The following is a 23,792-nucleotide window of genomic DNA, read 5'->3' on the forward strand; positions in this document are numbered from 1 at the left end:
GGTCAGTTTTATTCTGGTGCCAGCCCACAAATGACCAGATTTATTGAATTCCACCTCAAGCTCTGGAATCCCCCAGCTGGAGTATTGTGTTCAATTCTGGGCACCACACTTTGGTAAGGATGTCAAGGTTTCAGAGAGGGTGCAAAGGAGATTTACTAGAATGGTTCCAGGGATGAGGGACGTGGAATCATAGAAAATCATCGAAAATTTATGGCACAGAAGGAGGCCATTCTGCCCATTGTGTCCGCACCGGCTGAGAAACGAGCCCCCCAGCCTAATCCCACTTTCCCGCATTTGGTCCGTAGCCCTGCAGGTCACGGCTCTTCAGGTGCACATCCAGGTATTTTTTAAATGAGTTGAGGGTTTCTGCCTCTACCACCCTCTCAGGCAGTGAGTTCCAGACCCCACCACCCTCTGGGTGAACAAACCTTTCCTAATTTCTGCTCTAATCCTTCTACCAACCACTTTAAATCTATGCCCCCTGGTCACTGACCCTACCGCTAAGGGAAATAGGTCCTCCCTATCCACTCTATCTAGGCCCCTCATAATTTTATACACCTCAATCAAATCACCCCTCAGCTTCCTCTGTTCCAAGGAAAACAACACCAGCCTATCCAATCTTTCCTCATAGCTAAAATTCTCCAGTCCTGGCAACATCCTCGTAAATCTCCTCTGTACCCTCTCTAGTGCAATCACATCTTTCCTGTAATGTGGTGACCAGAACTGTACACAGTACTCAAGCTGTGGCCTAACTCGTGTTTTATATAGTTCCAGCATAACCTCCCTGCTCTTATATTCTATGCCTCGGCTAATAAAAGAAAGTATCCCATATGCCTTCTTAACCATCTTATCTACCTGTCCTGCTACCTTCAGGGATCTGTGGACATGCACTCCAAGGTCCCTCACTTCCTCTACACCTCTCAGTATCCTCCCATTTATTGTGTATTCCCTTGCCTTGTTTGCCCTCCCCAAATGTATTACCTCACACTTCTCTGGATTGAATTCCATTTGCCACTTTTCTGCCCATCTGACCAGTCCATTGATATCTTCCTGCAGTCTACAGCTTTCCTCCTCACTATCAACCACACGACCTATCTTTGTGTAATCCGCAAATTTCTTAATCATGCCCCCTACGTTTAAGTCCAAATCGTTAATGTATACCACAAAAAGCAAAGGACCCAGTACTGAGTCTTGTGGAACCCCACTGGAAACAGCCTTCCAGTCGCAAAAACACCCGTCGACCATTACCCTTTGCTTCCTGCCACTGAGCCAATTTTGGATCCAATTTACCACATTCCCTTGGATCCCATGGGCCTTTACTTTTGTGACCAGTCTGCCATGTGGGATCTTGTCAAAAGCCTTGGATAAAATCCATGTAGACTACATCAATTACACTACCCTCATCGAACCTCCAAGACACCTACTCGAAAAATTCAATCAAGTTAGTCAGACACGACCTCCCCTTAACAAATCTGTGCTGACTGTCCTTGATCAGTCCGTGCCTTTCCAAGTGACAGTTTATCAAGTCCCTCAGAATTGATTCCAATAATTTGCCCACCGAGGTTAGACTGACTGGCCTGTAATTACTCGGTCTATCCTTCGCTCCCCTTTTAAACAACTGTACAACATTAGCTCCTCTGGCACTACGCCCGTATCCAGTGAAGTTTGGAAAATGACGGTCAGAGCCTCCGTTATTTCCTCTCTTGCTTCTTTTAACAACCTGGGATACATTTCATCCGGTCCTGGTGATTTATCCACTTTCAAAGATGCTAATCCCCTTAATACTTCCTCTCTCACTGTGTTCATCCCATCCAATATTTCACACTCCTCCTCCTTAACTACAATCTCTGCATCATCCCTCTCCTTTGTGAAGACAGATGCAAAATATTCATTAAGAACCATGCCCACATCTTCCGCCTTCACACATAGTTTACCTTTTTGGTCTATAATAGGCCCTATTCTTTCCTTAGTTCAGTTATGTGGAGAGACTGGAGAAGCTGGGATTGTTCTCCTTAGAACAGAGAAGGTTAAGGGGAGATTTGATAAAGTTGTTCAAAATCATGAATGGTTTTGATAGAGTAAATAAGGAGAAACTGTTTCCAGTGGCAGAAGGGTCGGTAACCAGATTATGAAAATAAATTAGCAAAAAATATAAAAACAGATAGCAAGAGTTTCTACAGTTATATAAAAAGAAAAAGGGTGGCTGAGGCAAACTTAGGTCCCTCAGAGGATGAGACCGGTAAATTAATGGTGGGAAACATGGAGATGGCAAAAATGCTGAACAAATATTTTGTTTCAGTCTTTACGGTAGAGGACACTAAGAATATCCCAACACTGGACAAACAGGGGGCTCTAGGGGGGAGGAGCTAAATACGATTAAAATCACTAAGGAATTGGTACTCAGTAAATTAATGGGACTCAAGGCGGATAAATCCCCTGGACCTGATGGCTTACATCCTAGGGTCTTGAGGGATTGTGGATGCTTTGGTAATAATTTTCCAAAATTCTCTGGACTCAGCAAAGGTCCCGGCAGATTGGAAAACTGCTAATGTAACACCCTTATTTTAAAAGGGTAGTAGGCAGAAGGCTGGAAATTATAGACCAGTTAGCCTAACATCTGTGGTGGATAAAGTTTTGGAGTCTATTATTAAGGAGACAGTAGCGGAACATTTGGATAAACATAATTTAATAGGACAAAGTCAGCATGGCTTTATGAAGGAGAAGTCATGTCTGACAAATTTGCTTGAGTTCTTTGAGGACATAACGTACAGGGTGGATAAAGGGGAACCAGTGGACGTCGTGTATTTAGACTTCCAGAAGGCATTCGACAAGGAGCCACATAAAAGATTATTGCTCAAGATAAAGAATCACTGGATTGGGGGTAATATTCTGGCATGGGTGGAGGATTGGTTATCTAACAGGAAGCAGAGAGTTGGGAGAAATGGTTCATTCTCGGATTGCCATTGGTGTTCCGCAGGGGTCGGTGCTGGGTCCCCAACTCTTTACAATCTATATTAACGAGGAGGAGGGGACCGAGTGTAACATATCAAAGTTTGCAGATGATACAAAGGTGGGAGGGAAAGTAGAGAGTGAGGAGGACATAAAAAACCTACAAGGGGATATAGACAGGCTGGGTGAGTGGGCGGAGATTTGGCAGATGCAATACAATATTGGAAAATGTGAGGTTATGTACTTTGGCAGGAAAAATCAGAGAGCAAGTTATTATCTTAATGGCGAGAGACTGGAAAGTACTGCAGTGCAAAGGGATCTGGGGGTCCTAGTGCAAGAAAATCAAAAAGTTAGCATGCAGGTGCAGCAGGTGATCAAGAAGGCCAATGGAATGTTGGCTTTTATTGCTAGGGGGATAGAATATAAAAACAGGGAGGTATTGCTGCAGGTATATAAGGTATTGGTGAGACCACACCTGGAATACTGCATACAGTTTTGGTGTCCATACTTAAGAAAAGACATACTTGCTCTCGAGGCAGTACAAAGAAGGTTCACTCGGTTAATCCCGGGGATGAGGGGGTGGACATATGAGGAGAGGTTGAGTAGATTGGGACTCTACTCATTGGAGTTCAGAAGAATGAGAGGCGATCTTATTGAAACATATAAGATTGTGAAGGGTCTTGATCGGGTGGATGCAGTAAGGATGTTCCCAAGGATGGGTGAAACTAGAACTAGGGGGCATAATCTTAGAATAAGGGGCTGCTCTTTCAAAACTGAGATGAGGAGAAACTTCTTCAGTCAGAGGGTGGTAGGTCTGTGGAATTTGCTGCCCCAGGAAGCTGTGGAAGCTACATCATTAAATAAATTTAAAACAGAAATAGACAGTTTCCTAGAAGTAAAGGGAATTAGGGGTTACGGGGAGCGGGCAGGAAATTGGACATGAATTTAGATTTGAGGTTAGGATCAGATCAGCCATGATCTTATTGAATGGCGAAGCAGGCTCGAGGGGCCGATTGGCCTACTCCTGCTCCTATTTCTTATGTTCTTATTAACCAGAGGACGCAGATTTAAGGTGATCGGCAAAAGAGCCAGAGGGGAGATGAGGAAACATTGTTTTTACACAGTGAGTTGTGATGATCTGGAATTCACTGCCTGAAAGGGCAGTGGAAGCAGATTCAATAGTAATTTTCAAAAGGGAATTGGATAAATACTCAAAAGGAAAAATTTACAGGGCTATGGGGAAAGAGGAGGGAAATGGGACTAATTGGGTAGCTCTTTCAAAGAGCTGGCACAGGCACAATGGGCTGATTGGCCTCCTCCTGTGCTGTACTTACTATGATATTATGGTCATCGTGCTTCACTATATCGCAGCACAGATTAACTTCACCACTGACTTCCACCACTTCCTGCAGCCACAGTGCACCTTCCCTTTAAGAGTGATGTGGAGATGCCGGTGATGGACTGGGGTTGACAATTGTAAACAATTTTACAACACCAAGTTATAGTCCAGCAATTTTATTTTAAATTCACAAGCTTTCAGAGGCTTCCCCCTTCCTCAGGTTTTAAGAGTTGCAGGCTGCTTTTAATTGGTGCTCGCCACTCACATATCTGGGCCCCCTACTGGTGAGCAGCCACTCAACAGCACAGGTCGAGCAGACTGCACGCAGCAATCATACAAATCACCCATGCTGCCTGCATTTAAACGACTGGGCGCAGGTTAATCGCGTACTGCAATCCCTGTGCAAATTTAACCCCCTCTGTCCCTTCCTGACACATTTCTTGTTTTTACCCAAATCGCTACTCTGCTCTACAGCCTTGACTTTTGTCTTTGGACTTATAAATTTACCCTTATCTGAACCCTTCCCCCCTCTTATTAGTTTAAAGCCCCATCTACCGCCCTAGTTATTCGATTCGCCAGCACACTGGTCCCAGCCCAGTTTAAGTGGAGCCCGTCCCAACGGAACAGCATTTCCCCAGTCCTGGTGTCAGTGCCCCATGAATTGAAACCCCTGTCTCCCACACCACTCTTTCAGCTGTGTGTTTAACCATCTGGTCTGTTTGTTCCTAAGCCAATTTGCACATGGCTCAGGTAGTAATCCAGAGATTATTAGCTTTGAGATTCTGCTTTTTAATTTGAACCCTAGCTCCTCAAACTCTCTCAGCAGAACCTCATTCTTAGTTCTACCTATGTTGTTGGTTCCTATCCTTTATTACACCTTTTAGTGATCACCCTGTGTTGTATCTCCACATTCTCCACTGCTCTCCTGTTAGTCACACCTCCGTTGTGTCTCTTGTGGTTGTTTAGGGAGAGTTGCTGAGTCCATGTCGCTGTGATGGTTCCGTTCGCTGTACACACCAACCTTGCTTGATAAAGTGGATTGGGGAGCGGGGGTCTTGGAGCTGTGAGCTGTGTTACTACAAATACCACGTCATCGCTATCAGTGCAAAGAACCCCCTCCAGGTACGACCTCTTCTACTTTTGTTTCACTCTGCGTTTCTCTTCCCTTCCCTCCTGAAGGCACTGACTCTTTCAGACCAGGATCAGTTGCTCTCTGGTGCCTCACCAAAGGTGCCATTCCTCATAGGTCAGCCTAGACCATGGGCATCATTTCAACATGGTGACGGGAACTCAGCGAAGGGCTGAATAGTCATGTGGGAAACCCAGAAAAAATTTCTGTGCATCAGTTCAAGCGATCGCGGTTCAATTGAAGGCCCTTAATGTAACTTCCGGGTTTGGCGTCTCCAAGCTGCGCAGCGGGTGGACTGCGCACCCCAATGACACGTTGGGAACTGGAGTCTTTAAAGGGCCATTGCAAGCATGGATTTTGAAGGAGAAAGGAGGAATGTGAAGAGATGCAGCGTCACAGGTGTACAGCAGCACCCGACCTTAACGTCTCTTCTCTTGCCACTGCCTGGTGTGAGGAGCAGGAGGGACATACTATACCCAGCTGACCAGAGGAAACGCCCTGCCTCTGCCACCAAGAAGGCGTGGTTGGAGGTGGCAGAGGAGCTGAGCAGCAGGAGCACAGTGGCAAGGTCGTGGGTACAGTGCAGGAAGCGTTTTAATGACCTAACCAGGTCAGGAAAAGTGAGTACAGTTACTGATTCACCCACATCCTGTGGTGTACATTACCCCCCCTCTCACTCTGTCTTGCCAAGCCTACTCCATCACATCACTCCTCACACCCACTTAAGTCTCATCATCAACTTTCCTTCACTTTCTGTGCACTTCCTCACCTCCCCATTTGTGAACCCACCACTCCCACTCACCCCAATCCGGATGCAATGTGATGAATCTGTCTGATACTCACCCTCTGATGTATCTCTTTCATTGTCAGCCTGACCGAGAGCAATGCATCCATTGGGTGACCCCATCACCCTCACTCACTCACATGTCTGTTCTTTCTCCCCTTGTAGGAGAAGAGAGTGCAAAATGCATGGGAGAGGAGTCGGACAGATGTGGAGGAGGAGGTGTTGGATCTGAGCCAGACGGTGCAATGCCTGGCCATCGGAGATGGGGAGACTGGCAACCCGCCAGCAGCTGGTGACAGAACTTTAAGATCCCTCACACACATTGTGAATTGATGTTATCAATGATTGACCTGTTGCACACCTCAGTACGCTCATCACAAACTAACTTCTGCGATGATTATTTAATATTGCTTTATGCTCTCTTCCAGGTCCTTCAAGGATTGATGAAGAGGCAGGTGCCATGGAAGAGAGCTCCATGCCTCGGAGGATGCAGCGTCACATTATATCCAGCCAGGCACCAGCACAGATACTCACACTTTGGTGGGTCCTGTTGGGCAGATAGTTGGGTTTTCACTTGGTGATTCACCATTCACAAGTATGCACGAGCAGACACTGGTGACAGGGGCAGCTGTGGAGAATCCATGTCAGTGGGCGCACTCCTCTCCAAGCTCTGCTCAACTGGACACAGATGCTGAACCCTGGGGGCCATCGTTGAGAATGAGAATGATCAAGGGACAACTGCACCTTTGTGAGGTACTGGAAAACATGTCACGCTCTCTCTCCACGATAGCGGATTGGACGGAGGAGTCCAACCTCCAGTGTTGGTGGATTGGTGGCGCAGGTAAGTGTGGGAATGTCTGTGATGGAGGGAATGGCCGCCTCCATTGAGCTTCAAGCACAGCTCACTAATGAGTCCATGCAGGCCCTGACAACGGCCGTGCAGACTCTGGATGCCAACATGTCTGCTGCCTTAAACAGGCAGACAGATAATTTAGCCGTGGCCTTAGAACATGTTATCGATGTGCTCCAAGCTGTTGTCCAGCAGAGTGATGGGAGTGATGTGACCCTGGCCCAGGAGAGGGATGATGGCGAAAGGGAACATGGAAGTGGAGACTCCACTCAAAGCGCTCCCATCTCTCACCCGTTGCCCCCCTCTCAACCAGTACCCACAATGCTGCCTCCTTTCCCAATGGTCGAGTCTGCCCCTGCACAGGTGTAGGTGGAGCAGTCTTTGGCGGGGCCCGACGGGCTCCAGAGGGCACAGGCCGAAAGCATCTCAGCAGTCAGGGCAGGGACCTGAGCAGCCTGCCACTATCTCTGCTGAAGCTACAGGGATGCATCACGTAGAAGTGGGAGGAAGAGGAAGGCTAAGCTTTTGTAATCACTAATGGTTTGCACAAGGGTGGCTGATGGAATGTCACACTTCTCATTTCTATTTGTTTTTTGTTAAATGCACATTAAATCTTATAATTCTCACCACGACGGCCACGTCTTGTCCATTCTTGAGTCCCTTTTGTGAAAGTGCCCTTTCATGTGCTTCATCGTGAACACCAAGACTTGAATCCACCCATTGGCAGAAAATTAGTGAGTGAGTCTGGAAGGCAGAGGCGACAAAGGTTAGAAAATAAACAACAGAGGAGTTTGGCCGTCCTTAAATGTATTTACCTCAATGCAAGGAGTCTAGTGAATAAGGCGGATGAGCTGAGGGCACAGATAGACACGTACAAGTACGATGTCTTAGCGATTGCTGAAACATGGCTTAAAGAGGGGCAGGAATAGCAGCTCAACGTCCCTGGTTACAGAGTTTTCAGACGTGAGAGAGAGGGGGATAAAAAAGAAGGGGAGGGTGGCAATTTTGCTTAAGGAAACAATTACAGTTGTGAGGAGGGATGATATTTCAGAAGGATCATCGAATGAGGCTTTATGGGTTGAGCTAAAGAACAATAAAAGGGGCAATTACTCGACTGGAAGTGTACTATAGACCCCAAACAGTCAGAGGGAGATAGAGGAGCAAATGTGTAGGCAAATTTCAAAGAAGTGCAAAAACAATAGGGCAGTAATAGTAGGGGGATTTCAACTAGAACCACAGAACCATAGAACCATAGAAAACAGCACAGAAGGGGGCCATTCGGCCCATCGTGTCCGCGCCGGCTCGAAGAACAACCAGGTGCCCATTCTAATCCCACCTTCCAGCACCCGGTCCGTAGCCCTGCAGCTTACAGCACTTTAGGTGCAGGTCCAGGTACTTTTTAAAAGAGTTGAGGGTCCCTGCCTCTACCACCAATTCGGGCAGTGAATTCCATACACCCACCACCCTCTGGGTAAAAAAGTTTTTCCTCATGTCCCCTCTAATCCTTCCGCCAATCAGCTTAAATCTATGTCCTCTAGTTCTTGAACTCTCCGCTAGGGGAAGCAGGTACTTCCTGTCTACTCTATCTGGGCCCCTCATAATTTTCTATACCTCAATCAAGTCTCCCCTCAGCCTCCTCTGCTCCAAGGAAAACAACCCCAGCCTATCCAATCTCTCCTCATAGCTGCAATTTTCAAGCCCTGGCAACATTCTTGTAAATCTTCTCTGCACTCCCTCGAGAGCAATTACGTCCTTCCTGTAATGTGGTGACCAGAACTGCGCACAATACTCCAGCTGTGTCCTTACCAGCGTTTTATACAGTTCTATCATTACATCCCTGCTTTTGTAATCTATACCTCGGCTAATAACGGAGAGCATTCCGTATGCCTTCTTCACAACCTTATCTATCTGTACTGCCACCTTCAGGGACCTGTGCACATGCACTCCAAGGTCTTTCACTTCCTCTACCCCTCTCAATATATTCCCGTTTACTGCATATTCCCTTTTACTGTTTGCCCTCCCTAAGTGCATTACCTCACACTTCTCCAGGTTGAACTCCATTTGCCACTTTTCTGCCCACTCCACCAACCCATTGATATCTTCTTGGAGTCTACAGCTATCCTCTTCACTATCAACTACACGGCCAATTTTTGTGTCGTCTGCAAATTTGCCAATCATGCCCCCTACATTCAAGTCAAAATCATTAATATATACCACAAACAGCAAGGAACCCAACACTGAGCCCTGTGGCACACCACTGGAAATGGATTTCCATTCGCAAAGACATCCATCGACTTTTACCCCTTGTTTCCTGTTACTGAGACAATTTTGGATCCAATTTGCCACATTTCCCTGTATCCCATGGGCTTTTACCTTTCTGACCAGTCTGCCATGTGGGACCTTGTCAAATGCCTTACTAAAATCCATGTAGACAACATCCACTGCACTACCCTCATCAATCTTCCTTGTCACTTCCTCAAAGAATTCAATCAGATTAGTAAGGCATGACTTTCCCTGAACAAATCCATGCTGACTATCTCTGATTAAACCATGCTTTTCCAGTGACAGTTTATCCTATCTCTCAGTATTGATTCTAATAGTTTGCCCACCACTGAGGTAAGACTGACCGGCCTATAATTGTTCGGCCTTTCCCTCGTACCCTTTTTAAACAATGGTACTACGTTTGCAGTCTTCCAGTCCTCCGGTACCTCTCCTGTATCGAGTGAGGATTGGAAAATGATCCTCAGAGCATCCGCTATTTCCTCCCTGGCTTCCTTCAATAGCCTAGGAAACAATCCATCCGGCCCTGGTGACTTATCAACTTTCAAGGATTCCAGTCCCTCTAGTACTTCCTCTCTCGTAATGTTTACCTTATCCAAAATTTCACACCTCTCCTCTTTAACTACTACGTCTGGATCATCCCTTTCCTTTTTGAATACGGAGACAAAATATTCGTTTAAAACCCTACCCACATCCTCTGCTTCTACACATAAGTTACCCTAATCATCCCTGATAGGTCCCACCTTTTCCTTAGCTATCCTCTTGTTCTTAATTTTTTTATTATTCGTTCATGGGATCTGGGCGTCGCTGGCGAGGCCGGCATTTATTGCCCATCCCTAATTGCCCTGGAGAACATAAGAACATAAGAAATAGGAACAGGAGTAGGCCAATCGGCCCCTCGAGCCTGCTCCGCCATTCAATAAGATCATGGCTGATCTGATCGCAACTTCAAAACTAAATTCATGTCCAATTTCCTGCCCGCTCCCCGTAACCCCTAATTCCCTTTACTTCTCGGAAACTGTCGATTTCTGTTTTAAATTTATTTAATGATGTAGTTTCCACAGCTTCCTGGGGCAGCAAATTCCACAGACCTACTACCCTCTGAGTGAAGAAGTTTCTCCTCATCTCAGTTTTGAAAGAGCAGCCCCTTATTCTAAGATTATGCCCCCTAGTTCTAGTTTCACCCATCCTTGGGAACATCCTTACCGCATCCACCCGATCAAGACCCTTCACAATCTTATATGTTTCAATAAGATCGCCTCTCATTTTTCTGAACTCCAATGAGAAGAGTCCCAATCTACTCAACCTCTCCTCATATGTCCACCCCCTCATCCCCGGGATTAACCGAGTGAACCTTCTTTGTACTGCCTCGAGAGCAAGTATGTCTTTTCTTAAGTGTGGAGACCAAAACTGTATGCAGTATTCCAGGTGCGGTCTCACCAATACCTTATATAACTGCAGCAATACCTCCCTGTTTTTATATTCTATCCCCCTAGCAATAAAAGCCAACATTCCGTTGGCCTTCTTGATCACCTGCTGCACCTGCAAACTAACTTTTTGATCTTCTTGCACTAGGACCCCCAGATCCCTTTGTACTGCAGTACTTTCCAGTCTCTCGCCATTAAGATAATAACTTGCTCTCTGATTTTTCCTGCCAAAGTGCATCACCTTACATTTTCCAATATTGTATTGCATCTGCCAAATCTCCGCCCACTCACCCAGCCTGTCTATATCCCCCTGTAGGTTTTTTATGTCCTCCTCACTTTCCACTTTCCCTCCCATCTTTGTATCAAGGTGGTGGTGAGCCGCCTTCTTGAACCTCTGCAGTCCGTGTGGTGAAGGTTCTCCCACAGTGCTGTTAGGAAGGGAGTTCCAGGATTTTGACCCAGCGACGATGAAGGAACGGCGATATATTTCCAAGTCGGGATGGTGTGTGACTTGGAGGGGAACGTGCAGGTGGTGTTGTTCCCATGTGTCTGCTGCTCTTGTCCTTCTAGGTGGTAGAGGTCGCGAGTTTGAGAGGTGCTGTTGAAGAAGCCTTGGCGAGTTGCTGCAGTGCATCCTGTGGATGGTACACACTGCAGCCACTCTGCGCCGGTGGTGAAGGGAGTGAATGTTTAGGGTGGTGGATGGGGTGCCAATCAAGCGGGCTCCTTTGTCCTGGATGGTGTCGAGCTTCTTGAGTGTTGTTGGAGCTGCACTCATCCAGGCAAGTGGAGAGTATTCCATCACACTCCTGACTTGTGCCTTGTCGATGGTGGAAAGGCTTTGGGGAGTTAGGAGGTGCGTTACTCGCCACAGAATACCCAGCCTCTCACCTGCTCTTGTAGCCACAGTATTTATATGGCTGGTCCAGTTAAGTTTCTGGTCAATGGTGACCCCCAGGATGTTGATGGTGGGGGATTCGGCAATGGTAATGCCGTTGAATGTCAAGGGGAGGTGGTTAGACTCTCTCTTGTTGGAGATGGTCATTGCCTGGCACTTGTCTGGCGCGAATGTTACTTGCCACTTATGAGCCCAAGCCTGGATGTTGTCCAGGTCTTGCTGCATGCAGGCTCGGACTGCTTCATTATTTGAGTGGTTGCGAATGGAACTGAACACTGTGCAATCATCAGTGAACATCCCCCTTTTCTGACCTTATGATGGAGGGAAGGTCATTGATGAAGCAGCTGAAGATGGTTGGGCCTAAGTCACTGCCCTGAGGAACTCCTGCAGCAATGTCCTGGGGCTGAGATGTTTGGCCTCCAACAACCATTGCCATCTTCCTTTGTGCTAGGTATGACTCCAGCCACTGGAGAGTTTTCCCCCTGATTCCCATTGACTTCAATTTTACTAGGGCTCCTTGGTGCCACACTCGGTCAAATGCTGCCTTGATGTCAAGGGCAGTCACTCTCACCTCACCTCTGGAATTCAGCTCTTTTGTCCATGTTTGGACCAAGGCTGTAATGAGGTCCGGAGCCGAGTGGTCCTGGCGGAACCCAAACTGAGCATCGGTGAGCAGGTTATTGGTGAGTAAGTGCCGCTTGATAGCACTGTCGACGACACCTTCCATCACTTTGCTGATGATTGAGATTAGACTGATGGGGCGGTAATTGGCCAGATTGTACTGATAAAACATCTTTGGGTTTTCTTTAATCTTACTTGCTAATATTTTTTCATGCCCTCTCTTTGCTTTCCTTATTTCCTTTTTTACGTCATCCCTGTACTTTCTATACTCCTCTAGGCTTTCTGCAGTATTTAGTTTTCTGTGACAGTCATAAGCTTTCTTTTTCTGCTTTATCTTGCCCTCTATACTTCGAGACAACCAGAGGGCTCTAAATTTGGCAGTGCCACCCTTTTTCTTTGAGGGGATGTGTCTGCATTGTACCCGTAGAATTTCACTTTTTAGTGCCTCCCACTGGCTTGCCGCTGATTTCCCCTCAAGTAGTTGTGTCCAGTCCACTTCTGCTAAATCACCTCTTAGTTCTTTAAAATTTGCTTTCCTCCAATTTAAAACGTTTACTCCTGATTTAATTCTGTCCTTTTCCATAATAATGCTAAAACTAACTGAATTCTGGTCGCTATCCCCAATACGGTCACTCACTGTCACTTCACTTGCCCATCTTTATTTCCCAGGACTAAATCTAGAATTGCATCCCCTCTTGTTGGGCTTGTCACGTACTGGCTAAAAAGGTTCTCCTGGACACTGATCAAGAATTTTGCGCCCTCTGTGCCCCTCACACTGTTTGAATCCCAGTTGATGTTAGGGTAGTTGAAGTCCCCGACTATTATTGCCCTCTTATTTTTGCACTCAGAAATTTGCCGACATATTTGTTCTTCTATCTCCCTTTCGCTATTCGGGGGTCTATAGTACACTCCTAGTAGTGTGACTGCCCCTTTTTTATTTCTTAGCTCAATCCATGTGGCCTCGATTGATGATCCATTTAGCAGATCATCCCTTCTCACAAATGGAATTGATTCTTTAACCAATAATGCTACCCCCGTCCTTTTTTATCACCCACTCTATCCTGCCTGAAAACTCTATATCCAGGGATATTGAGCTGCCAATTATCCCCCTCTTTAAGCCAGGTTTCCGTTATAGCAATGATATCATTCTGCCATGTGTCTATCTGTGCCCTTAGCTCATCTGCTTTGTTTGTAATACTCCTTGCATTGAGGTATATCCCCTTTAACCCCGTCAAATTCCTGTGCTGAACACTATTTAACCTTTGCTTCTTTTGCCTTTCTGAGTCGCTAACTACGTCACTAACTGCTTTTCTGCTTCCCGTTTCCTGGTCTGAATTTGACCTATCTGTACCTGCCCTTTGGTTCCATCCCCCTGCCATACTAGTTTAAACCCTCCCCAACAGAACTAGCAAATGCCCCCGTGAGGATATTGGTCCCAGTTCTGCTTGGGTGCAACCCGTCCAGCTTGTACAGGTCCCGCCTTTCCCAGAATCGGTCCCAATGCCTCAAGAATTTAAACCCCTCCCTCCTACACCATCTCTCAAGCCACGCATTCATCTGGTCTATTCTCCTATTTCTGCTCTCGATAGCACGTGGCACTGGGAGTAATCCTGAGATTACTACCTTAGAGGTCCTGCTTTTTAATTTATTTCCTAACTCCCTATATTCTGCTTGCAGGACCTCATCCCTTTTTTTTCCGATGTCGTTGGTACCGATATGGACCACGACCTCTGGCTGTTCACCCTCCCCCTTAAGAATGTCCTGCAGCCACTCCGTGACATCCTTGACCCTAGCACCAGGGAGGCAACATACCATCCTGGAGTCACGTCTGCGGCCGCAGAAATGCCTATCTGTTCCCCTTACGATGGAATCCCCTATCACTATTGCTCTCCCATTGTTTTTCCTCCCCTACCCTAATATTAACTGGGATACAAACGGTGTGAATGGTATAGCGGACGCAGAATTCTTAAATTGTATACAGAAGAATTTTTTTAGCCAATATATAGCAAGGCCAATGAGAGGGGAGGCAGTTCTGGATTTAGTTCTAGGAAATAAAGAGGGGCAAGTGGAAGAAGCCGCAGTGGGAGAGCAGTTTGGTGGTAGTGATCATAATACAGTTAGTTTTAGCATAGTTATGGAAAAGGACAAAGACAGAGCAAGAGTTAGAGTTTTCAACTGGGGAAAGGCCAATTTTACTAAACTGAGAAGTGATTTAGCAGAAGTAAACTGGAAACAGCTACTTGAAGGTAAATCAGTGTCAGAGCAGTGGGAGGCGTTCGAGGGGGTGATTCAAGGTACATAAGAACATAAGAACATAAGAAATTGGAGCAGGAGTAGGCCAATCGGCCCCTCGAGCCTGCTCCGCCATTCAATAAGATCATGGCTGATCTGATCCCAACCACAAATCTAAAGAACACAAGAAGTCGGAGCAGGACCCGGCCACATAGCCCCTGGGCCCTCTCCGCCACCCACAGGGCATTGACCGATCCGAACTCAGTAGAGGCGGGTACAATTTTGTCTTTTAAAAAGCATTTGGACAGTTACATGGGGAAGATGGGTATAGAGGGATATGGGCCAAGTGCAGGCAATTGGGACTAGCTTAGTGGTATAAACTGGGCGACATGGACATGTTGGGCCGAAGGGCCTGTTTCCATGTTGTAACTTCTATGATTCTATGATTCTATGATTCATGTCCAATTTCCTGCCCGCTCCCCATAACCCCTAATTCCCTTTACTTCTAGGAAACTGTCTATTTCTGTTTTAAATTTATCTAATGATGTAGCTTCCACAGCTTCCTGGGGCAGCAAATTCCACAGACCTACCACCCTCTGAGTGAAGAAGTTTCTCCTCATCTCAGTTTTGAAAGAGCAGCCCCTTATTCTAAGATTATGCCCCCAAGTTCTAGTTTCACCCATCTTTGGGAACATCCTTACTGCATCCACCCGATCAAGACCCTTCACAATCTTATATGTTTCAATAAGATCGCCTCTCATTCTTCTGAACTCCAATGAGTAGAGTCCCAATCTACTCAACCTCTCCTCATATGTCCGCCCCCTCATCCCCGGGATTAACCGAGTGAACCTTCTTTGTACTGCCTCGAGAGCAAGTATGTCTTTTCTTAAGTATGGAGACCAAAACTGTATGCAGTATTCCAGGTGCGGTCTCACCAATACCTTATATAACTGCAGCAATACCTCCTTGTTTTTATATTCTATCCCCCTAGCAATAAAAGCCAACATTCCGTTGGCTTTCTTGATCACCTGCTGCACCTGCATACCAACTTTTTGATTTTCTTGCACTAGGACCCCCAGATCCCTTTGTACTGCACTACTTTCCAGTCTCTCGCCATTAAGAAAATAACTTGCTCTCTGATTTTTCCTGCCAAAGTGCATAACCTCACATTTTCCAATATTATATTGCATCTGCCAAATCTCCGCCCACTCACCCAGCCTGTCTATATCCCCTTGCAGGTTTTTTATGTCCTCCTCACTCTCTACTTTCCCTCCCATCTTTGTATCATCTGCAAATTTTGATATGTTGCACTCGGTCCCCTCCTCCAAATCGTTAATATAGATTGTAAAGAGTTGGGGACCCAGCACTGACCCCTGTGGAACACCACTGGTGACTGGTTGCCAGTCCGAAAATGAACCATTTATCCCAACTCTCTGCTTCCTGTTTGATAACCAATCCTCCACCCATGCCAGAATATTACCCCCAATCCCGTGATTTTTTATCTTAAGTAATAATCTTTTATGTGGCACCTTGTCGAATGCCTTCTGGAAGTCTAAATACACTACGTCCACTGGTTCCCCTTTATCCACCCTATACATTATATCCTCGAAGAACTCAAGCAAATTTGTCAGACATGACTTCCCCTTCATAAAGCCATGCTGACTTTGTCCTATTAAATTATGCTTATCTAAATGTTCCGTTACTGTCTCCTTAATAATAGACTCCAAAATTTTACCCACCACAGATGTTAAGCTAACTGGCCTATAATTTCCAGCCTTCTGCCTACTACCCTTTTTAAATAACGGTGTTACATTAGCAGTTTTCCAATCTGCCGGGACCTCTCCTGAGTCCAGGGAATTTTGGAAAACTATCACCAAAGCATCCACAATCCCTACTGCCACTTCCCTCAAGACCCTAGGATGGAAGCCATCAGGTCCAGGGGATTTATCCGCCTTGAGTCCCATTATTTTACTGAGTACCATCTCTTGAGTGATTTTAATCGTATTTAGCTCCTCCCCCCGTAGAGTCCCCTGTTTGTCCAGTGTTGGGATATTCTTAGTGTCCTCTACTGTAAAGACTGAAACAAAATATTTGTTCAGCATTTTTGCCATCTCCATGTTTCCCACCATTAATTTCCCGGTCTCATCCTCTAAGGGACCTATGTTTGCCTTAGCCACCCTTTTTCTTTTTATATAACTATAGAAACTCTTGCTATCTGTTTTTATATTTTTTGCTAATTTCTTTTCATAATCTAACTTCCCTTTCTTAATCAATCCTTTAGTTACTTTTTGCTGTCTTTTGAAGAATTCCCAATCTTCTATCCTCCCACTAAGTTTGGCTACCTTATATGTCCTTGTTTTTAGTCGGATACTATCCTTGATTTCTTTACTTAGCCACGGGTGGCTGTCATTTCTTTTACACCCTTTTTTCCTCAGTGGAATATATTTATTTTGAAAGCTGTAAAATAACTCCCTAAATGAACACCACTGCTCATGTACCGTCTTACCCTTTAATCTATTTTCCCAGTCCACTTTAATCAATTCCGCTCTCATACCATCATAGTCTCCTTTATTCAAGCTCAGTACGCTTGTTTGAGAATCAACCTTCTCACCCTCTAATTGGATATGGAATTCAACCATGTTGTGGTCGCTCGTTCCAAGGGGATCCTTAACTAGGACATTATTAATTAATCCTGACTCATTACACAGGACCAGGTCCAAGGTTGCCTGCCCCCTTGTAGGATCAGTTACATACTGCTCAAGAAATCCATCCCTGATGCACTCAATGAACTCGTCCTCAAGGCTGCTCTGCCCAATTTGATTTGTCCAGTTAATATGATAATTAAAATCCCCCATAATTATGGCTGTTCCCTTATTACATGCCCCGACTATCTCCTGATTAATACTTCTTCCAGCAGAGTTGCAACTATTAGGAGGCCTATATACTACGCCCACTAATGTTTTTTTTCCCTTATTATTCCTTATCTCCACCCAAACTGTTTCATTATCTTGATGCTTTGTCCCAATATCATTTCTCTGTATTACAGTGATTCCTTCCTTTATTAACATAGCCACCCCACCTCCCCTTCCTTCCTGCCTGTCCTTCCTGATTGTTAAATACCCTGGCATATTTAATTCCCAGTCGTTGTCACCCTGCAGCCATGTTTCTGTAATGGCCACAAGATCATACCCATACGTAGTTATTTGTGCCGTTAACTCGTCCATTTTATTACGAATGCTACGTGCATTCAGATAAAGAACTTTCAAATCTGTTTTGTGACGCTTAGTTCCTGCTTTTTCCTTTTTTAACACTTTACCTATTACTCCATACCTTCTGTCCCTTCCTGTTACGCTTTCCTCTCTCTCCCTGCTCAGGTTCCCAACCCCCTGCCACTTTAGTTTTGTAAACATGTTCCCACAAAGAAAAAGGAAGAGGCTGCCCAATCTAGAGCCCCCTGGATGTCATTTAGAAAGGCACAGACTAATGAAGGACAGTCAGCACAGATTTGTTAAGGGGAGGTCGTGTTTGACTAACTTGATTGAATTTTTCGAGACGGTGACAAGGAGGATCGATGTGAGTAGCCCAATTGATTTAGTCTACATGGATTTTTGCAAGGCGTTTGACAAGGTCCCACATATAGAAACATAGAAAATAGGAGCCATTTGGCCCTTCGAGCCTGCTCAGCTATTCAAAATCATCTTGGCTGATTCTCTATCTCAATACCATATTCCCACTCTCTCCCCATACCCCTTGATGCCTTTTGTGCCTCGAAATCTATCTAGCTCCTTCTTAAATATATTCAGTGACGTGGTAGAGAATTCCACAGGTTCACCACCCTCTGAGTGAAGAAATTTCTCCTCATCTCAATCCTAAATGACCTACCCCGTATCCTGAGACTGTGACCCCTCGTTCTGGACCCCCCAGCCAGGGGAAACACCCTCCCTGCATCTAGTCTGTCTAGCCCTGTCCGAATTTTATACGTTTCAATGAGATCCCCTCTCATTCTTCTAAACTCGAGTGAATACAGGCCGAGTTGACCCAATCTCTCCTCATACGATAGTCCTGCCATCCCAGGGATCAGTCTGGTGAACCTTCGCTGCACTCCCTCTATGGCAAGTATATCCTTTCTTAGGTAAGGAGACCAAAACTGCACACAATACTCCAGGTCTGGTCTCACCAAGGCCCTGTATAACTGCAGTAAGACATCCTTGCTCCTGTACTCAAATCCTCTTGCAATGAAGGCCAACATACCATTTACCTTCCTAACTGCTTGCTGCACCTGCATGTTTGCTTTCAGTGACTGGTGTACAAGGACACCCAGGTCTCTTTGTACATCAACATTTCCCAATCTATCACCATTTAAATAATACTCTGCCTTTCTGTTTTTCCTTCCGAAGTGGATAACTTCACATTTATCCACATTATACTGCATCTGCCATGTTCTTGCCCACTCACTCAACTTGTCTAAATCGCCTTGAAGCCTCTTTGCATCCTCCTCACAACTCACGATCCCACCTAGTTTTGTGTCATCAGCAAACTTGGAAATATTACATTTGCTTCCCTTATCCAAATCACTGCTATATATTGTGAATAGCTGGGGCCCAAGCACTGATCCCTGCGGTACCCCACTAGTCACTGCCTGCCACCCCGAAAAAGACCCATTTATTCCTACTCTCTGTTTCCTGTCTATTAACCAATTCTCAATCCATGCCAGTATATTCCCCCCAATCCCATGAGCTTTAATTTTGCACACTAACCTCTTGTGTGGGAATTTATCAAAGGCCTTCTGAAAATCCAAATAAACCACATCCACTGGTTCTCCCCTATCTATTCTACCAGTTACATCCTCAAAAAACTCCAGTCGGTTTGTCAAACATGATTTCCCTTTCATAAACCCATGTTGACTTTGTCTAATCCCGTTGATATTTTCTAAGTGTCCTGTTATCACATCCTTTATAATGGACTCCAGCATTTTCCCTGCTACTGATGTTAGGCTAACTGGTCTGTAGTTCCCTGATTTCTCTCTCCCTCCTTTTTTAAATAGTGAGGTAACATTTGCCACCCTCCAATCTGCAGGAACTGTTTGTAATCTATTGAATTTTGGAAGATGACAACTAATGCATCCACTATTTCCATGGCTACCTCTTTAAATACTCTGGGATGCAGATTATCAGGTCCTGGGGATTTATCGGCTTTCAGTCCCATTAATTTCTCCAACACTATTTTTTTACCAATACTAATTTCCTTTAATTCCTCCTTCTCACTAGTCCCTTGGTTCCCTAGCATTTCTGGGAAGTTATTTGTGTCCTCTTCCGTGAAGACAGAACCAAAGTATTTGTTTAATTGCTCTGTCATTTCCCTGTTCCCCATTATAAATTCTCCCGTTTCTGACTGGAAGGGACCTACATTTGTCTTCACTAATCTTTTTCTTTTTACATACTTGTAGAAGCTTTTACAGTCCACTTTTATGTTCCTTGCAAGTTTACTCTCATACTCTATTTTTCCCCTCTTAATCAATCTCTTGGTCCTTTTTTGCTGAATTCTAAACTGCTCCCAATCCTCAGGCTTGCTACTTTTTCTGGCAACTTTATATGACTCCTCTTTGGATCTAATACGATCATTAATTTCTTTTATTAGCCATGGGTGGGCCGCTTTTCCTTTTGTGTTTTTGCGCCAGAAAGGAATGCATAATTGTTGCAATTCATGCATTCGTTCCTTAAATGTCAGCCATTGCCTATCCACCGTCATGCCTTTTAATGAAGCTCCCCAATCTATCATAGCCAATTCACTCCTCATACCTTCGTAGTTTCCTTGGTTTAGATTTAGGACCCTAGTTTCAGATTGGACTACTTCACTTTCCATCCAATGAATAATTCTACCATATTATGGTCACTCTTCCCGAAAGCACCCCGCACAACAAGATTATTAATTAACCCCTTCTCATTGCTCAATACCCAATCTAGGATAGCCTGTTCCCTGGTTGGCTCCTCAACATTCTGGTCTAAAAAAAAATCTCGTACACACTCCAGGAATTCATCCTCCACAGTATTATTGCTAATTTGGTTTGGCCAGTCTATATGTAGTCACCCATGAATAAAACCGGATGGACCACCCGGCATCAGACCACTAGGCACCGGACACGACAAAGGCAAACCAAGCCCAGTCGACACTGCAAAGTCCTCCTCACGAACATCTGGGGACTTGTGCCAAAATTGGGAGAGCTGTCCCACAGACTAGTCAAGCAACAGCCTGACATAGTGGTACTCACAGAATCATACCTTTCAGCCAACGTCCCAGACTCTTCCATCACCATCCCTGGCTATGTCCTGACCCACCAGCAGAACAGACCCACCAGAGGTGGCGGTACAGTGATATACAGTCAGGAGGGAGTGGCCCTGGGAGTCCTCAACATTGACTCTGGACCCCATGAAATCTCATGGCATCAGGTCAAACATGGACAAGGAAACCTCCTGCTGATTACCACCTATCGCCCTCCCTCAGCTGATGAATCAGTCCTCCTCCATGTTGAGCACCACTTGGAGGAAGCACTGAGGGTAGCAAGAGCACAGAATGTACTCTGGGTGGGGGACTTCAATGTCCATCACCAAGGGTGGCTCGGTAGCACCACTACTGACCGAGCTGGCCGAGTCTTGAAGGACATAGCTGCTAGACTGGGCCTGCGGCAGGTGGTGAGCGAACCAACACGAGGGAGAAACTTACTTAACCTTGTCCTCACCAATCCACCTGTCGCAAATGCATCTGTCCATGACAGTACTGGTAGGAGTGACCACCGCACAGTCCTCGTGGAGATGAAGTCCCGTCTTCGCACTGAAGACACCGTCCAACGTGTTGTGTGGCACTACCACCGTGCTAAATGGGATAGATTCAGAACAGATCTAGCAGCTCAAAACTGGGCATCCATGAGGCGCTGTGGGCCATCAGCAGCAGCAGAATTGTATTCCAGCACAATCTGTAACCTCATGGCCCGGCATATTCCTCACTCTACCATTACCAACAAGCCAGGGGATCAACCCTGGTTCAATGAGGAGTGCAGAAGAGCATGACAGGAGCAGCACCAGGCGCACCTAAAAATGAGGTGCCAACCTGATGAAGCTACAACTCAGGACTGCATGCATGCTAAACAGCGGAAGCAACATGCTATAGACAGAGCTAAGCGATTCCACAACCAACGCATCAGATCAAAGCTCTGCAGTCCTGCCACATCCAGTCGTGAATGGTGGTGGATAATTAAACAACTAACGGGAGGAGGAGGCTCTGTAAACATCCCCATCCTCAATGATGGCGGAGTCCAGCACGTGAGTGCAAAAGACAAGGCTGAAGCGTTTGCAACCATCTTCAGCCAGAAGTGCCGAGTGGATGATCCATCTCGGCCTCCTCCCGATATCCCCACCATCACAGAAGCCAGTCTTCAGGCAATTCGATTCACTCCACGTGATATCAAGAAACGGCTGAGTGCACTGGATACAGCAAAGGCTATGTGCCCCGACAACATCCCAGCTGTCGTGCTGAAGACTTGTGCTCCAGAACTAACTGCGCCTCTCGCCAGGCTGATCCAGTACAGCTAAAACACTGGCATCTACCCGACAATGTGGAAAATTGCCCAGGTCTGTCCTGTCCACAAAAAGCAGGACAAATCCAATCCGGCCAATTACCGCCCCATCAGTCTACTCTCAATCATCAGCAAAGTGATGGAAGGTGTCGTCGACAGTGCTATCAAGTGGCACTTACTCACCAATAACCTGCTCACCGATGCTCAGTTTGGGTTCCGCCAGGACCACTCGGCTCCAGACCTCATTACAGCCTTGGTCCAAACATGGACAAAAGAGCTGAATTCCAGAGGTAAGGTGAGAGTGACTGCCCTTGACATCAAGGCAGCATTTGACCGAGTGTGGCACCAAGGAGCCCTAGTAAAATTGAAGTCAATGGGAATCAGGGGGGAAACTCTCCAGTGGCTGGAGTCATACCAAGCACAAAGAAAGATGGTAGTGGTTGTTGGAGGCCAATCATCTCAGCCCCAGGACATTGCTGCAGGAGTTCCTCAGGGCAGTGTCCTAGGCCCAACCATCTTCAGCTGCTTCATCAATGACCTTCCCTCCATCATAAGGTCAGAAATAGGGATGTTCGCTGATGACTGCACAGTGTTCAGTTCCATTCGCAACCCCTCAGATAATGAAGCAGTCCGAGCCTGCATGCAGCAAGACCTGGACAACATCCAGGCTTGGGCTCACAAGTGGCAAGTAACATTTGCGCCAGATAAGTGCCAGGCAATGACCATCTCCAACAAAAGAGAGTCTAACCACCTCCCCTTGACATTCAATGGCATTACCATCGCCGAATCCCCCACCATCAACATCCTGGGGGTCACCATTGACCAGAAACTTAACTGGACCAGCCATGTAAATACTGTGGCTACGAGAGCAGGTCAGAGGCTGGGTATTCTGCGGCGAGTGACTCACCTCCTGACTCCCCAAAGTCTTTCCACCATCGACAAGGCACAAGTCAGGAGTGTGATGGAATACTCTCCACTTGCCTGGATGAGTGCAGCTCCAACAACACTCAAGAAGCTCGACACCATCTAAGATAAAGCAGCCCGCTTGATTGGCACCCCATCCACCACCCTAAACATTCACTCCCTTCACCACCGGCACACTGTGGCTGCAGTGTGTACCATCCACAGGATGCACTGCAGCAACTCGCCAAGGCTTCTTCGACAGCACCTCCCAAACCCGCGACCTCTACCACCTAGAAGGACAAGAGCAGCAGGCACATGGGAACAACACCACCTGCACGTTCCCCTCCAAGTCACACACCATCCTGACTTGGAAATATATCGCCGTTCCTTCATTGTCACTGGGTCAAAATCCTGGAACTCCCTTCCTAACAGCACTGTGGGAGAACCTTCACCACACGGACTGCAGCGGTTCAAGAAGGCGGCTCACCACCACCTTCTCAAGGGCAATTAGGGATGGGCAATAAATGCCGGCCTCGCCAGCGACGCCCACATCCCAGGAACGAATAAAAAAAATGATTACTGTGGTACCATTGTTTCATGCATCTCTAATTTCCTGTTTGATCCCATCCCCTACATAACTACTACTAAGAATATCCCAACACTGGACAAACAGGGGGCTCTGGGGGGGAGGAGCGAAATACGATTAAAATCACTAAGGAATTGGTACTCAGTAAATTAATGGGACTCAAGGCGGATAAATCCCCTGGACCTGATGGCTTACATCCCAGGGTCTTGAGGGAAGTGGCAGCA

The 23,792-nt window shown here is 46.1% G+C and overlaps 1 protein-coding gene across 1 annotated transcript in view; it reads left to right on the top strand.

The window, feature by feature from the left end:
- The window catches only part of LOC137323450 (E3 ubiquitin-protein ligase MARCHF4-like), a 148,573-nt gene that overhangs the window by 11,547 nt on the left and 113,234 nt on the right, over window positions 1-23,792 (top strand). Inside the window, exon 2 of the mRNA XM_067986927.1 lies at window positions 5,255-5,410. Within this exon, the coding sequence (XP_067843028.1) occupies window positions 5,255-5,410 (156 nt within the window). The remainder of the gene's footprint in view (window positions 1-5,254; window positions 5,411-23,792) is intronic.

The sequence above is a fragment of the Heptranchias perlo genome, chromosome 7, assembly GCF_035084215.1.
Source record: "Heptranchias perlo isolate sHepPer1 chromosome 7, sHepPer1.hap1, whole genome shotgun sequence".
Taxonomy (NCBI): Eukaryota; Metazoa; Chordata; class Chondrichthyes; order Hexanchiformes; family Hexanchidae; genus Heptranchias; species Heptranchias perlo.